The sequence below is a fragment of the Dioscorea cayenensis genome, chromosome 14 (genome assembly GCF_009730915.1).
Source record: "Dioscorea cayenensis subsp. rotundata cultivar TDr96_F1 chromosome 14, TDr96_F1_v2_PseudoChromosome.rev07_lg8_w22 25.fasta, whole genome shotgun sequence".
In the NCBI taxonomy this organism is placed as follows: domain Eukaryota; kingdom Viridiplantae; phylum Streptophyta; class Magnoliopsida; order Dioscoreales; family Dioscoreaceae; genus Dioscorea; species Dioscorea cayenensis.
Genome location: NC_052484.1, coordinates 4005653 through 4023276, shown reverse-complemented (window position 1 = coordinate 4023276; position 17624 = coordinate 4005653). Strand labels below are relative to the sequence as shown.

At 32.9% G+C, this 17624-nt stretch overlaps 3 protein-coding genes across 3 annotated transcripts; all 3 read left to right on the top strand.

Moving 5' to 3' along the window:
- Window positions 1–4470: 4470 nt before the first annotated feature.
- Window positions 4471–5741, top strand: LOC120275923. The gene is made up of 2 exons (XM_039282655.1): window positions 4471–5080; window positions 5229–5741. Exons 1-2 carry the CDS (start codon window positions 4804–4806, stop codon window positions 5510–5512), a joined length of 561 nt encoding a protein of 186 aa, XP_039138589.1. The 5' UTR covers window positions 4471–4803; the 3' UTR covers window positions 5513–5741.
- Window positions 5742–7562: 1821 nt separating this feature from the next.
- LOC120276469 (protein SUPPRESSOR OF QUENCHING 1, chloroplastic-like) lies at window positions 7563–10637 on the top strand. Its single transcript, XM_039283221.1, has 6 exons — window positions 7563–8035; window positions 8129–8185; window positions 8252–8346; window positions 8947–9046; window positions 9752–9800; window positions 10223–10637. The coding sequence occupies exons 1-5, from the start codon at window positions 7928–7930 to the stop codon at window positions 9758–9760; spliced, it is 369 nt and encodes a 122-aa protein (XP_039139155.1). The 5' UTR covers window positions 7563–7927; the 3' UTR covers window positions 9761–9800; window positions 10223–10637.
- A 92-nt stretch (window positions 10638–10729) lies between these two features.
- LOC120276529 lies at window positions 10730–11961 on the top strand. Its single transcript, XM_039283290.1, has 4 exons — window positions 10730–10805; window positions 10883–11167; window positions 11250–11351; window positions 11439–11961. Exons 2-4 carry the CDS (start codon window positions 11144–11146, stop codon window positions 11883–11885), a joined length of 573 nt encoding a protein of 190 aa, XP_039139224.1. The 5' UTR covers window positions 10730–10805; window positions 10883–11143; the 3' UTR covers window positions 11886–11961.
- The last annotated feature ends 5663 nt before the right edge of the window (window positions 11962–17624 follow it).

Below are 17624 nucleotides of genomic sequence, written 5' to 3'. Positions count from 1 at the left end.
CGAGTTAATAAATCTCTAGGGGTTGTTAAGCCACCGTAACTGGTACACTTCCGTACTTATCTGTTCCTTGACAGCCCATTATGCGACAGTGCTTGTCGCCTTTATCAAATATATATATATATATATATTAATATATATATATATTGTGAAGAAAGACATTTTTTTTATTTTAAATTATATAACAGTTAGCCAACAGTTTATGTTAAATTTTAATTATATTTGTGGTAAGATAGAATTAGACATTTTCTTGCCTTTTATTTGGGCAGGATGAAACTTGAGGTTTTTTTTTTTTTGGATAAAAATAAACAGCAAAGGTTTATTAAAAAAAAAATCCCTCTATGACAAAAATGTTAACACAATAAAAAAAATTTTAATCAATATTTTCTAAGAAGGGAATGCAAAATAATAAAAATAATGACATGCATGTTTCAGTATTGTGCTGTGCTTAATTAATTAGCCCATTTCCTCTTTGTTAGACCTTGCAGAGGAGTTGAGCATCAGTTTGGCTATGCAATAGGCCACAATGAGCAGAGGATTTATTTATTTGTAATTTTACAACTAAAATAGAAAACCTATTGAATTTTAAAATATATTCTAATATATATGATACATGTTACATATATTAATTTTTTTTATTTTTTTTGGCATACTTTGTAATAATTGGTAATTTGTAAAAATTACAAAGTATATTGGTTAATAATTATATATTTTTATACGGATATGTAAATAATTACATAAATAAAAATTACAAGAGATTTACATATGCATTGATAATTAAATCATATATTCTTATAATAATTTTTGTGCATATATCATTATAATATTATAATTTTAAAACAATCCTATGAATAAATCTATGTAGGGAAATGAAGTCCATAACCCCATATAATGGGGAGTAAAAGACTACTTACTTCAATTAATTTGGGGTCAAAGTGACCGATTTATAGCGTGATATTATTACACTTCGACATGTTTATTTTGCTAAAATTCACTCTAAAGTAGTGATGTAACACTTCCCCATAAATTTTATTTTTAATATTTTAAATTAAAAAAAACATAAAGTGGGGCTTCAGCGTCTCACTTCCGACACATGAATATTACATAGGGTGTTTATAACACCCCCAAGTGATATGTATTATTTTTTTTATTTGCATGAATTATATATATTATTTATTTAATTTTATAAAATACATAAACTATTATTTATATTATTCAACTGGAGGATTGGGATTTTTTTCATCCACTTTTTATTAACGTATTTTCAAAATATTAACTATTATTCACAATTAACATATAAACTATATAATTATTTTACTTATTTTTAAGTTCAAGATATTTTTTAAAATTATAAAATAACTTATGAAATATCAACATGTTAAAAATCTGATTACCTAATATCAAAATAAAATGTTTGAAAGTGTATAACAAAATTAGTAAAAATAACATGTTAAATAATCATAATCTCTAGACCCAAAAAATATAAGGAGATACCACTTTCCCTGCAACTCAACACAAGGAACTCAGAATTTTTAATTGAAACCTTTGCTTTGACTGAAATAGCATTTTCAGAATTCCACCACTTCCAAACTAAACAATTTTAAATAAAGGCATGTGCATTAACCTATTTGAGGGTGCAAGCAAGGATTTTTATATGCTTATGAAGATACTACCAAATGCTATCCATCCGCAGCCCCTGTTGGTAGAATGGCTTGCGAGCAGACTAGACTCAGCTTGTACTATTTGAGAGATCTATCTTTAGTTTATGTTTTCATTATTGTTAATTGTTACATGATTACTTTAATCGAGGATTTAGAACAATTTTCATCCCAATTAAAGTAATCATGTATCAATTAACAATTCTTCAATTTTTTTTCACATCAAACTTTACTTTGTTATGCAATGCGGATGAATGTTTCATAATTTTATAAAAAACTTCTTTTAGAGAAAAGCCAAAACCCAAAAATAACAATAAAATGTTTAATTAAAGGCACACAAAATTAGCATATTTGAAGATATCTCAAAGCAGTTTAAAGGGTTAATAGCTCAGTGGTATCGACCCCGTTATGAAAAACGAGTGTGAGACAATTAAGAGATTTTGTGTTCAAATTTCACTGGATACAGTGGTGATAACGGGTCTTCAGTTGTGGGTGTGGGCTTGCACTCCAAACCCTATGTTATCAAGTGAGAACACTCGGACCAAACAATCAATTCTTGGCACATGCGCATACCTCTGTTATATATAACGTTTATCGTTTTCATAAAAAAATAAAAATAAAAAAATAGATATCTCAACATAGTTTTTTTTTAAATAATAATGATTAATATATAGTGGAAAGAATTAGAGGGAGATTAGGATTGAGCAAGTAAGATGATCAGATGCAAAATGGTACTGAATTTCGCCCAGATTTTCAGGTAGTGAATCCTTGCGAGTAGCTCTCCTAACCTATCAGATTTGATCTTCCTTTTGATTTTTTCTTGATGTCATTGTTATCATTGTTATCCATCATATAGATGATGATGAATATGTTGTTGAGAATATGCTCTTGATTTGTTGAAATCTTTTTATTGTAATCCTCTAGTTTAATCTAGAGAGAGATCTCTTGTTATCACATTGTTAATGTAGTGAAAAGGTTTAAGAGGCTCTTAGGAGTTATGTGGTTTTCTCCTCGATTTGGAGGGGTTTTTCATGCTAAAATCATGTTGTTAGCTTTTTTTTTGTTGGTTTATATCCCATTCTGACACTCAAGAGAGGTTTGAAGTGTTTTTGGAGTTTTGTTTAAAGGTCTAGAAAAGGATACGGCCTCACAACCGCATGCAAGGCAGCATTTCATGTCCAGAAAACCATACAGGGAAGGGTGCGCCAGCACTAACGGCCACACAAGACATCCAAAGATTGTGCGGACTAAAATGCGCCTATATAGGAGACCGTATATGTGAACATTAATTTGTTACAGTGCATACAGCAGGTGTGCGGCCTCACAAGAGCCCGCACAGCTTGTCCAGAGAGCCGTGAGGACTTGGCATGCATCCGTATAAGTGATTGTATAGTATTGTTATAGTATACATAAACACTAATTGTGAACAGTAACTTCCACCGAAAAATCTCAGGCATCATTCCGATTCTCATAATTAGAGCGATTCAATCCCCAACAGTTTTCATGGTGTCTTTTTCTTTAGTTATTTATTAAACTTTTTTTTCAATATGAAAATGCAAAAAAATTTACCATAACAGTAACTCTAATCAATCTTTTCTTAAACTCCCATGTTATAAACTAATTCATATCTAACTTGAGTTCAAGTAAATATTTGTCAAACAAGGGAGAAACTTGCTTTTTTTAGCAATTATAAAATGGTAGCATTTTTTTTTTTGAATTTATACATTTTTTGAATTTTTATTGTGATTTTCATTAATTTTTATAATTTTTTTCTTAGATTTTTTTGGGATCCTAGAAAATTCAAATTGACAGGGTGTCAATTGTTTTGAATATCAATTTATCAAAATTCCAATAAAGTTTGCAAGTCCCAAATAAGTCCAAAATACATCAAATTTAATAGGATCCAAATAATAAATAAACATTCAGTCGGAAGGAAATGAAAGAAAAATATTTAAAAATAAAAATAATATTAAGAAAAGTTGAAGGTCTTGCAAGAATGAGATGGCAGATGAGGACTAACGTAAATTTAGCAAATGCTTTTTAAATTTTTTTAACAATTTTTAATTTATTAATATGATTTTTGAACTGCCTTTGTACAATATTATATTACTATATAACATGAAACACATGTGCATACAAGTAAAGTTCCCCAACTCCAACTCAACACAAATAAATTCAGAAAATCAGAGTTTTTGTTTTCAAGGTCCAGTACAGATATATTGGGATGGAGAGTCTCTCCATTATTATTATTATTATTATTATTATTATTATTATTATTATTATTATTGGATAAAATAAATAAACAACTATTTATACGTACTATTCACAAGAAGAAGGATTCAAACTCCCGACCTCATGTATGGGACTCTTGTGCCTTACTCCTAGACTATACGAGCATTGGCTCTTTTCATTATTATTAATTATTATTTTCATTAATTAAAATATTTTTTTAGCAATAACTATATGTATTATTAAATTATATATATAAGTTGTTCCTAAAGTGTTTCAAAGAATAATTGTAAATATTTTTTTATTATATTTAAAATTTTATTTATATTAAATATAATATTAAAAATTAAAAAATTTAACTACATAATAAATATTTATAGTATCTTTCAAAATTAAAGTATGCAAACAAATTTTATTTCATAAGTTGTTTAATTATAATATTAAAATATTTATTATTATATAATATTACTTTAATATAATCCAAAAATTGTAAAAACCCGATGTTGAGTGACCGAATTTTTCTTAGTTCATTTGAAAAATTGAAAGGACTTGTTTAAGTTAATACACACATGCATACACATAAACTATCAAATATAACTTAAAAAACATAAAAGTAAAAGAGACTAGTGGATCAAAAAACAATAAGAAAATACCCTATAAACATCATCTTATGCTCTACCTTGCCGTGCATCTTCATCACTCCATCCATTCCCAAATCTATTTCCCCCACACACCCATATATAAATACATATCTAAATCTTCATCCATAGCTATCTACATTTCTCTCTCTCTCTCTCTCTCTCTCTATATCTCTATCTATATATATATATATATATTTATATAAATCTCCTTATTAATCTATCTATCTATCTATAACTAGGATTGGAATTGGAAGTTTGAAGCAAGTAATTACAAGAAGATGAATGGCTACAGAGAAGAGAATCCAAGATGTAGTTTCCATCCAAAAGAAGTAATAGTAGGTATATGTGCTCTATGTTTAAAGGAAAGGCTTCTTCTATTGGCTCCCAAATCCAATACTAACACTAGCAAAATCAAATCCTTCAAAATCCTTAAGAAGAAGCCCAACATCACTCTTGAAAAAGTCTTTGCTTTAGCCTCCTTCCTCCTTGAGTTCCGCCATCGGAACTCCGGCAGCAGTGATGACTCTGGTAAAGGCTCCGCCGCAAGCCTCGACGGTACGTCTCTATTTTATCAATACAAAACAATGAATCATTCCATTTCATCTATTTAAATTCTCCTGCATATTTCAACATGATGAGTATCTGATCAAGATTTTAGAATATAATGAGCATAAGCTTTTCTGAGGTTTCTCTTTGGGTTTAGATTCATTCATATCAATCAAGTTTGAAGACAATGGAAAAGCATCATGGGATCACAAGACAAACCACAAGAAAGAATCAAGAATTGAGAGTGTGGTGGTACCGACAAAGCCCGGCGGAGGGCGAGGGCCGAGGTGGAAGAATGGTATTGGACACTTGCTCCAAATGCCCGGGAAACACCACGTCAGCTCGTCGGGTAATGTAAGGAGAGGTTGGAGCCTTAGGATGAGGAGGACCACTACCACTACCACTACCACCACCACCACCATCACTACCATGACAGATTAAAAAATGGAGTTAGGCAAAGTTGGGTAAATGGATACCTTCATCACTCTACACTTTCATGTGTGTTTCCTCGTCGTAAAAGATAATAATAAATAATAATAAAAAATAAAAAATGCATTATGGAATGTAATCTAGCAAAGATATGTAAACAAGTATGTAGATTGTCATTGGTTAATGAGGAAGGAATACTTTGGCTGTGGAATTAATTAAACCTGAATGCAATTAATGATAATTGTTCTTAAGCATGATACATGATAATTTGAAAAGACAAAGTAGCAATCAAATTAAAGAACATCCATGATTCAAAACTGAGTGAATGAGCTAATCCAAGGGTGGTCCAATCTTGCATTCAATAACCCATGCCACCAACTTGTACAAGTTAGGTTGGGATTTTTCCATGGAAAAATTCAAGTCATATCTACGGTAAGAAAAGAAGACAATATTCATTATATAATAAATATATTTCACGTGAGTCAGATCATGTCATATGAGAAATTCAGTCATACTCTATATTAATTCTATTCAGATCGAGCTTAAACATGAATCTGAATCTGTTTGAACGCCTAAGATGAAATTAATTAAAATGAACACAAGATGAAATAAGAAAATGAATGAGGAAAGTATGGATAAAATCTTATATTGAATGGAGATGCAAAGCACTCAAGATATGATGCAGTGAATCAAGACAATAAGTGATAAGAGTGGTCACTGACCTGACTCACAAGTCCCTTTAATCCATTAATTCCTTTGTAGCCACCTGGTTCCAACCATCTCCTAACACATTAACATTGCATGCAAATTCATTTCCCTTGTGGGAGGGTGGATGTCCATTTCTAAAAATGATGCTGATTTATGACGCTTCAATTCTTGGCAAGGATAGAGCTTAATCTCTCACTTTCAAAGTTTGTATTTGTTGGAATGTTTTGCATATATGCCCCTAATAAAACTTCATAATTGATTATGTAGACCCCAGAAAACCATTAGTAACCAATTTTCTTTTGCATTTATGCAAGATATTGGTTTTAGAGGGGCAAACACGTAATTTGTTATTTTCTAGGTGTGTACATGCAACTATGCATCTAAAAGACTTTGATTGTAAATTTGATTTTAATTGAGAAACTCACTCCACAATCATTCTAATAGAAAATGAAGCTAAATATTACACTATAAGAAAAAGTATTTTTTGCGACACATAAATTTGCAACACATAAAAGTGTTACAAATTTGTAATACCAATTGCAACAATCTGCGACAAAAAACCAAAAAAGTTATAGAAAGAACCAAATTGTGTTGCAAAAAAACAACCATCAATCAACATCGCAAAATGTGTCAAAAAATATGGGGATCGATGAGCATGAAATTGGTTTATAACACCTATCGTGAGACATTATTTGCAACGATCTGTTTACGTCACAAAATGTGTCACACAATTTGGGTCCCGATTTGTAACTGGTTTGTGACACATTATTTGCAACGATCTATTGGTGTCTCAAATTGTGTCGTAAAGTTTAATAATAAAAAACTTATATTGCCTCAGCTAAAAAGGTGGGTTTTGGTTTGTGGGTAATTGCAAGACTACTCCTGCATGAACACCTCATTTTCAGCCCTCTACCTTCTCCCATCTTCAATTTCTTCACAAGTTTTCACAATTTCTGGACTAATCAAGCATGACTATTTGATATTAGTGCCTCCATAACTTTATTCTTGGTGATTTAAGTTGGTATGTCTCTCTCTCTCTCTCCTCCCCTCTCTCTTGAATTTGCTTTTAGGGATTGATTTAGTATAATTTATTTTGGTATATGGTGTGAGTGCACATTTTTTTTCCATATATTTAATTATTTCTTTTTTTCATTTCTCTCTCTCTCCCCATATATTTATAGTAACACAAGACCAAATCTTCTCGTGATGTGAGTTTCTGCGTGATCATCATTTAATGAACGGTGAGGGCTGTCACATGTGTACACAAAGAATTGATTTAATTAACCTCCATATCCTACATTCATATCATCACACATCGTGAAACGCATACACTACACTGAAACAAATAAAAAGACACATTTAGGGATCCCTTCATTAGCACTGAAAGCCTCTCCGGTGCCTATCTCTCCATCTAGCATGTGATATCTCCAGAGAGAAGCTTTAATCTCTCCAAAGTTTATTGGCATTTCCCTATAATCCCTCTAGTCTTGTTTTGAATCCTTTCATTTGATGACGATCTCAAGTGTTTTCTGTTTTTCTTTGCATTTGTGATTCAAATAGAGTATTTATGCATCTCGATCTCGATTTCATGGTGGTTTTCCCTGTCTTGTGAATCCCATGTCTCTCCCTTTAAGTTTTCTTGGTGTACTCCATGCTATTTTGTGTTTGAGTTCTTGAAATCTATTTTGTGTTATTGATCTTGATTTTGTTTATGGATTGATGAATGGGGATGAAAATTTTCTTGGAGGGGTGGCTAGTGTCAAAGGAGTGAAGGACTTGGATCGGGATGCCGCGAAGAAACGTTTCTTTGAGATTTATCTTGATAAGGTTTTCATGATTTTTATTTTATTTGGAAGAATTTTTGTTTCTAGGTTCAAGAATGCTGTGTTTCTTATTTCTTGATAACAATTTCACTTACAGTATGTTAAACCCAACTTTGGCATTGGACTTCCGAGTGCATTGGAGTTAATCAAGGAGGTATAGTCAATGACATATTGCTAGAATTACGAGATTCCGGATTGAATGTTGTTGTTTGTTTAATAGTGCAAAAAAAGAGGGCTTAAGGTGGTTGTAGCTTCTAGTGCGAATAGGATCAAGTTTGATGCCAACTTGGCTGCGGCTGGTGTGGATTCATCTTTGTAAGTGTTTTGTTTCTGTGTTCACACAATTCATTATATATGAAAATCATGCTCTAACATTGTTGGAAGTTTATTATTGTCTTCAAGGTCATTTTTAAAGTTATGTATTTATTTGCCTAAGACTGTTATAACATGTTTTGAAAATCTTACTAGTTGATGGTTCACATTGTATTGTTCATAAGATCTTAGTGATATCTTGAATTACTTATTTGCTAAATTAGTACCATTCCTGTGGGTTTACCTTAGAATGTACATTTAAATCCACTATGGATATGATCTAATGGTATTTTGAATCACTAAGTTAAGGAAGTTATTTTAGGCATTTCTTTGTTGACATGTGGCATCCACTAGTATTAGCCTAAATCTTTGTCACATGATGGGCCTCTTTTTTTTTCCAGTAAACTATATATTCTCTACCAGCCTATCTTTTATATGATTTTTTGGATAGTTATGGAGTGAGGAGTAATATGCATGTCATCACATTTTCTTATTTTATATTTACACTTCTATTGGTTGCAGAATGCTTATTTTTCTTTTGGCTTTGTTCTTTTTATCAATTAAAACAATATATTGGCCTTGCTTTTGGTGTTGTGGCATCAGATTCGATGCAATTGTGTCAGCTGATGCTTTTGAAAATCTGAAACTTGATCCAGATATTTTCCTTCCGGCCTCTAAGAGCTTAAATGTACCCACTCATGAGGTAAGTTGCTTTTGGCACGCCTTAAATTACTTATTGAAATTTGGAAATCACTTGTCATTGTTGTCAAACAACATGCTTGTGCTACATCTTGGAAAATTCAAATAGAGGATTTATGCATCTCAATCTCGATTTCATGTTGTATGCATGGCATGACTTTCAATGTGCAGTCACTGTTGTAGGTCTTACTTATGTATGTACTATTAGAAAGTTATATTCTTGTAATTCTGTTAGATTATTCCAAACCATTGATCTTTATTTAATCACATGTGGATGCATGTATTGTTGTCAAGGATAACTTCTTCAAGTTGCTACCCAAAGGTTCTTGTATAAGCCATTGTTTCAATTCACAGTGAATGCTATTGAAGGTGTATGGATGTCAAAGGGTACTACAACCTTGGAAAATGTTATTTATTTATCTTAATTTTTTGGAAACTTGGGTAGACAGTTTGATGAAAGAGGTGAAGAAAATTAGTAAGGGTTAGGAATAATATATGTTTACAAAACACAAGGTATCTAGGTAATTTTCTTTTATATACATGATAAATTTTTACAATGGAATATATATACTTTAATTATGGGTTCAAGTTTTCATGATATCAAACTATTAGTTCGTTATTCTTATATTTTGCAATTCTGAGATCTCACGTGGTGGTCACAAAATCATGCAATTCTGATCTTGTTTGTCTGGTGTTTCTTTCATGACAGCTGAATTAGGGGAAGTCAAAGTTTCTAGGCAACCAGAACTCCAGTATTGGTAAGAAGCTTCTCAAATTTTACTCCTTGATCTTACTACCAAAAAATTTACTGCCACTTAAATATATATATATATATATATGAAAAGTTTTATTTTCCACTAGTCATTAGTTAATACAATTGTGAAAGTTTTAAATTTTTCATGGTGTTTAGGCTTTTATTGAGTTTCAGTGTTTTTGAAGCTGTTTTTAGAAGCTTAATCTAAATCTCTGTGAACATAGTTGATTGTGGGATCTTCAATTTTTTTTGTTTGGAACTTGTATAACACTAGATTTATTAGGTCCTCTTTAGAGAAACAATATTCATTAATTTTCTCTCCGCGTTAGATACCAAAGTTTCTCTCTATTTTTTTTTTTTTTTATTTATAGTGAGTAATGACATTCTTACATGATATTTAATGGACTTGATTGTGTTTATTTGTAGGAAATGGGGCGAGAGCGTGTTGCATCATTTATTTATTCTGATTCTAGGCGAAATACTGCTTCTGTGACTCCATCATCTTTCCGTCCATCTACTGGAAAAGTACCTCTAAACCTCCGGTGAACTACGAGCTCAGGGTCTCACTCTTCAGCTGCTCATGTGCATACAGGTTCTCGAGGCTCCTCGCAACAAGTTGATACACGAGCCTTTATTCCAAAATATTTCTCACCTTCGAACAATGAGGTTCTACCTACTGACGAGACCCCAATGGTGTTCAAATGAATACTGAAGATGATTCTGACTCAGAAACAGATGAATCTCCTCAAGAGAATACAAAGGCACATGATGGTGGCACAATGCAGAAATCCTTCATCATCCAGTCAAGCCTACACTAAGATCATTTATTTATTATTTTATTATTATATAAGTGTTATTGATATATTTAAACCTTATAATGATTTTTTGTAGTAAGAAATCTGTGTTTGATATCTTGAAAAAAAATTTAAATAAGTACTACACCGAACCTTAAAACACATGGAAAGAAGTGTGCAATGATGGCTACCTATGTTATTGGCAGCAGTTTCAGGTATATCTCTTTTTAAAGTATTTTTTAATTATTTTTTTAATTTATTAACTTCTCACTAATTTAATTATCTATTGTAGTCTCATTTTACTTGGCAACTGTATTATGTCAAAGAAGTGGAAAAAATGTTTAACAAGAAGGCTGCTGAGTGGTTGTGGAGAAATCTAGCTCGTGCCCGAGAGAAGAGAAAGAGACCATAATGGATTAGGCACAATGTTTGGGAGCGGTTGCTATTGATTTGGAATGATGCAAAATATAGGAAATAATGTTATAAGAATAAAAAGAGACGGCAGTAGAAAAATGAGGGATCTACGATAATTTATCATGGTGGTTCCATCTTTATGATTGAACATAGAGATAGACTAGTAAGTTTCTCAATTTTTTTTAATATATACATTTAAAATTTTTCTAGTAGCTAACTATTTACACATGTATATATATATATAGGAAGCCAAATTGGGCCACAAGGTATCCATAGTGGAGGATTTTAAAGAAGTTTATCAAAAGGATGATGGGAGTTGGAATGAGCAAGGGGCCCAATTAGCACATGTATGTTTTAACTTAAATTTCATTTTTAATTACTTATTAATTTGTTTATCATAACATATAATTAATGATTAACTATATATTATGCAGGAGAAATTTGCCAAAGCTCGCCAAGACATATTGGCTCAAGAAGGCCAAGGGGTAGAAATTGATGATAATAAACTATGGTGGGACATATTTGGGGTATCAAAAAATCGATGTTATGGCATGGGTGGTAACCTTGTTGAGAAGATAGCTTCTGATTATTCTCATTTGCAATCTCAATGGTGTACTTCAAGAACTCAGCAATTTGTTCCTTCTATACCACCAGAGGTTATTAGTAAGCTAGAAATTTTAAAGAAAGCATACGAGGAGCAGAAGCAGCAGATCCAATACATCTTTTCTCTATTAGAATCTCGAGGTATTCAGGTAAACTTTGAGATAACTCCTCGTACTTCTCATGCTGCTGCTAGGACTGGGGAGTCTGCTTCCCATGCCCCTCACACTTCAGAGGATGTTGAACAGCCCCAGCCTGTCGATGAAATTGCAACAAAGTGAATGTGATGCTTTGAATTATTACATTAGATACTTTTATAACTTTCGATTGTTATATTAGATGTTTAGACTATTACATTTTGTATTTGATTGTCCTATTAGATATTTGGACTATTACATTTTGTATTTGTCTGTTGCATTAGATGTTTTGAGGATTATATTTTGTATTTCATTGTTATTGTGGATACTTATAGATCAGAATGTTTATTTACAAAATATTATAAAAGTTATTGTTGAGGATTGTAAATTAGGTTTTAAAACATGTTTATAAAAAATGTTTTAAAACTTATTGCAAATAATCATGGTTATGAATAATTATTTATGACATAATTTTCAACAATAAAAATATATCCGCAAAATATCTCACAAAGTTGCAACAGAATTTGCGACACAATTTGCAACAATCGAAATATGTAGCAAATTGTGCTGCAAATAGTCCCACACATTTGCAACACAATTTGCGACACATAAAAAGTTTTGCAATAATCAAAATTGGTCACAAGATTTGTTGCAAAAAGTCTCACATATTTTCAACACAATTTGTGATACATAAAGTTTTGCGACAATTAAAATGTGTCACAAAGAATGTTGCGAAATGTCTCAAGCAATTGCAACACAAGTTGCGACACACAAAACGTGTCGCAAACAATTATCGCATATCATTGCAAATTGAATGGCAAATATTGTCACATAACATCAATGAATTGAGATGAAATTTGCACCATTTAGTTTTGTGTCACAAAGTTTACAACACATATGACAAAAGTGTTGCAAAAAATTTGCGACATCTGAAACGCGACACATTTGGTTGTGTCGAAGATTATGTTGTAAACTGGGATCTCCGACACATTTTAGATTTTGTGTGTTGCAAAAATGTGTCACAAATTTCGTTTTTTATTGTAGTGTAGCATCAGTTGTATACTAAAAAAAGAAATTTGCATTGTAATTATTCATATGTCTCTATACCTAACTAATTGGATTGCGATGTACAATTTAAGATCTCTTAAAATTCATTGGCCAAAAAAAAAAGTTTGTTGTCTATACCTAACAAAATCATCATATTACAAAATTTACCCCAAATAAATAATTTTCAAAAATAAGAAAACATTTTCTAAACTTAAATGTTCTTATTTGATTGAAGAAACTTATTAACTCAACGCACTAAATTGACCTAATCATAGCTAAAGGTGATAGCTGATCGCCTACGTTCATCATAGAAGGGTTATTAAATGATCAAGTGATTTATGAGCTTGTCGAGCTCAGCTGGATCATTTAATAAGCAAGTTGAGCTCAAGATAGAATCTAAAGCTCAAGATTAATCTTGAGCTGCTCATTACTGTGATATCTTATTCTTTATTTGCTTTCATATTTTTTCTTTGTTTCTTTAGGGGTATTAGTTATTTTTCTTTTACTCTGTCTTTTCTTTGAAGTGGAAGGACATTCTTATCCTTTTGTTTGTGTAATAGCATTGTGGTGATTTATTTGAAGCATAAACAAGACAATAAAAACACAACCTTGCAAAAGGGCTCAATCTAATCAACTTCAATATGAAGGAAGATTGGCCCTTTAATTCCAAAAAAGCTTGAGAATTTGATGGAAACTCTAAGGAAGGGATGAATGGCCAAAGAGTTAGAAAAGTTCTCTTAAGTCTAGCCCATTGGAGAAGATAAAGTGATAAAGGATAAGATTTTAGGCAAAATGACCCGTTTACCCTCACCACTTCAAATAAATCACTACAATGCCATTACACAAACAAAAGGACAAGAATGTCCTTCCACTTCAAAGAAAAGACAATACAAAAGAAAAATAACTAATACCTCTAAAGAAACAAAGAAAAGGCATTAAAAAAAAATAAAGAACAAGATATCACATTTAACCCCCTTTTTTGAGGAATTTTGTTCTCAAAATTCACTCACCAGCATCAGTAAACAACAAAGAATACTGCTACCGCAAAGATGCTTCTGGTTCCCACGTCATCTCCTCAACACAATCACTTTTCTAAAGAACCTTAACCATAGGTATAACTTTCTTACGAAGCACCTTATCAGGTAGATCAAGAATCTGAACTGGTTGAATCTCATAGTTCATATCTTCTCGAAGTTGCATTAGCGCTGTCTTAAGTATATGCGAAGGATCAGGCATATACTTTTTCAACATAGAAACATGAAAGACATCATGAATTCTCTCCAACCCTGAAGACAGCTCTAGACGATAAGCAACTTGTCTAATCCACTCGATGATAGGGAATGGTCCAATGCAGCAAGGACTTAACTTCCCTCGATTCTGAAAATGAATAACTCCCTTCTAAGGAGAGATCTTCAGAAACACTTTGTCACTCACATCAAACTCTAAAGCTCTTTGCCTATTATCATAATAGCTCTTTAGTCTGTCTTGAGCTGCTTTTAACCTTTCTTTGATCAACTTCACCTTAGCAATAGTCATCTCAATCAATTAACTCAATACTTTATAGCTTTCTTTTCCCAACTTTATTCCAACAAACCGGTGTTCAATACCTCCTTCCATACAATGTTTCATAAGGAGCCATACCAATTCTAGCTTGGTAACTATTGTTGTAGGTGAATTCCACCAATAGAAAATGTAGGTCCCAGCTACCTTGGAAATCACAAATACATGCCCTGAGCATATCCTCAACTATATGTATCATCCGTCAAACTGGCATATGTCTGTGGGTGATAAGCTATACTAAACTTCAAAGTTGTCCCAAAAGCTTCCTGCAATTTAGGCTAAAATCTGGATGTGAATCTGGGATCTTAATCTAAAACAATGGGCATTGGCACACCATGAGGTTTAACAACTTCATTAAGGTAGAGCTATGCCAATTTCTCTAATGAATCTCTTGCACGAGCAGCTAGAAAATGTGCTGACTTCATTAGTCTACCCACAATCACTCATATCATATTATGACCATGAGATGAGCGAGGTAAACCAATGACAAAATCCATGGTGATGTGCTTTCATTTCCACTTGCTGATGTTCTATTTTCACTTACTGACACACTTAACATCTACCGACAAAATTGGCGATTTCCCACTTCATCCCTGCCCACCAATAGTTCTCTTTGAGGGATATGTACATCTTCGTACTCCCTGGATAAATTATAAACACTGAGGAATAATCTTCTTCCATAATCTTCTTTCGAAGTGCAAAATCCCTGGGAACACAAAGACGACCTTGAAATTCCAAAGTACCATCAGCTTGAGTTCTGAATTTACTGTCTTCTCCTTTCTCTAGCTTGTGCATCTCCTGTAATAGCTCCTTATCTATTTTCTGTCCTTCCCGAACCTGCTCTACTAACATAGATCTCGCACTCAAACACGCTAACCAAGACCTACCAACCTTTACCTCAAACTGCACACCCAACCCTCGGAGCTTCAATAGCTAAGGTAGATAGACATAGTGCACAAAAGCCAAAGACACTGATGACTTTCTACTCAATGCATTTGCAACCACATTCGCCTTTTCACGGTGGTAGTCTATCACCAGATCATAGTCATTCAGAAGTTCCACCCATCTACGCTGTCTCAGGTTCAATTCCTTTTGGGTGAGCATGTATTTCAAACTTTTGTGGTTTATGAAAATTTGACACTTTTCACAATATAGATAGTGTCGTCACAACTTCAAAGCAAAAACCACAGTAGCTAACTCGAGGTCATGTGTTGGGTAGTTTAACTCATGCTTCTTTAATTGCCGGGAAGCATAAGCTATTACTTTCACCTCTTACATTAACACACAACCAAGGCCTTGATGAGAAGCATCACTAAAAACCATAAATTCCTTCCCACTAGAAAGTAAGCAAGAATCGGTGCTAAAATCAACTAATACTTTAACTCCTAGAAACTAAATAGAGAGAAGATCACATGATGAGGGTGAAGATTTAACCTCAAGAACATCGAAAGAAAAGATGCTGACTTTCAGTGCTACAGTAAAAATCAGTTATTGCTACAGTACTGAGACCAAGATTGCTACAACACCAAACCAAACTCATCAGCAACATCAAGTTTTCACTACTATACAATGGCCAACTAAAAGAGACATGAATTAACAAAACTTGGGCATCATTTTGAGCTCTTAAACACCCTAATTTTCCCCACCAAAAGCTTACATAAATTCTCTCAAAATGCAAGAATTCAAAGGAATTCAAAGGAATGCTCAATACCATGGGGCAATGATAAAATACAGGGCTTAAAAATTCAAACAAGCTTCAAATAACCAAACCATTAGAAAGTCTTTGAAAACAAGCTTCGAAGGAATCGCATGAGGGTTAAAGAACCATTTCAAGAGCTAAAAAAATACATTTAGACAAAAGGGGATGCATACCTTAACAAATCTAATGAAAAGAAAGGAAACTTGCATTCCAAATTCAAACCAAACAAGTATGGACAAAGATGAGAAGACGGTTGGCCATTAGAGTGAAGAAGAAAAGAATTAGGAAGCTTATCCTCCAAGGAAAAGTTGAATTTCAAGAGAAGGATAAGGATTTAAAGTAAAATGATCTTTTTGTCCCTATGACTTCAACATATCAACAGAAATACCATGGAATTCAATGAATGACTACGTTACCCTCATGTTTTTGAAACATGGACAAGAATGAATAAGCATTTAGCAAAAGACAACAATGCTCTTTTACATTCAAGCTTCTTTGGAATTAAAAAGCCAATCTTCCTTCATTAAAGTTGATTAGACTGAGTCTTTTTGCAAGTTGGTGTTTCTATTGTCTTGTTTATGCTCTTTGACACTTTTTAGTAATTCCTTAAGCTTTCTAAGTGTTAGCTTTGGTATCGAGGTTATTGGGTTCTTGTTTTGAGTATAGAAGTGTTGAATTCCATGTTTTCTTTATTTTGTTGTTGATTCTACGTGAAGAGTTTTGAATGTCTTCTTTTAGATGAAATTTTGGATTGAAACTATTGGCTTTGAACCCTCTAGAAGTTATTTTTACATCCCTTTATTGTTTTTTTTTTTTTTGAATCCTATGGGATAAGGGATGTTAGGAGATTTGTAGAGTTTTAACTCTTTGTTACTATAGCTCTTCCTAAAATTATTGTGAACACGAGAGATTGTTTTGTGTCGAGGCATGACAATTAATTTAAATGTTATACATGTTAATATGAAATATTACAGGTGTGTGTATACAGATACGTTTGACAGGGTAGCCAAGTTTGTGCCGACGACCATAACAGAGTTAGGTGTTTCAGGGAGGGCTTGTATCCTCACATTTGCTAGGGTTAGTACTACTACACTTTTCTAGTTACACTAAGGTTGTGGGGTGCATCAAGTCCCTTGGTTCTATTTGGAGTGGCTTCCAAAAGCGAAAGAAATTCCACAAGAAAAGTACAAAGACAATGATAGCCACAAGGGCAATTGTCATACGGGAGTTGGGAGTAGACCTAGACTGGGTGACCGAGAGCAGAGCTTTCCCCAAGCAGTTAGCGGACCACCAGCATGTTGACCTGGGAGCTTCCACCTATTCCTTCCTATTCTGCTTAGTTGATGTGCATTATTTGTGGGATGCACATGTAAGTATAGACTATAAGCGAGTTACTAAAGCTTGATTCAAGTGTGGCAGTCAAGGACACCAGATTTTAGAGTGTCCTTAGTAGCCTTCCGAACCACAGCGGACTTTCAGTGGCTAGAATTCTAGAATTACGCTAGTGCAAAAGTCTTAGTATGTTCAGGAGTAGCTTACAAGGAAAGGTGTTGTTAGTGATCAATGTAGTGACTCCG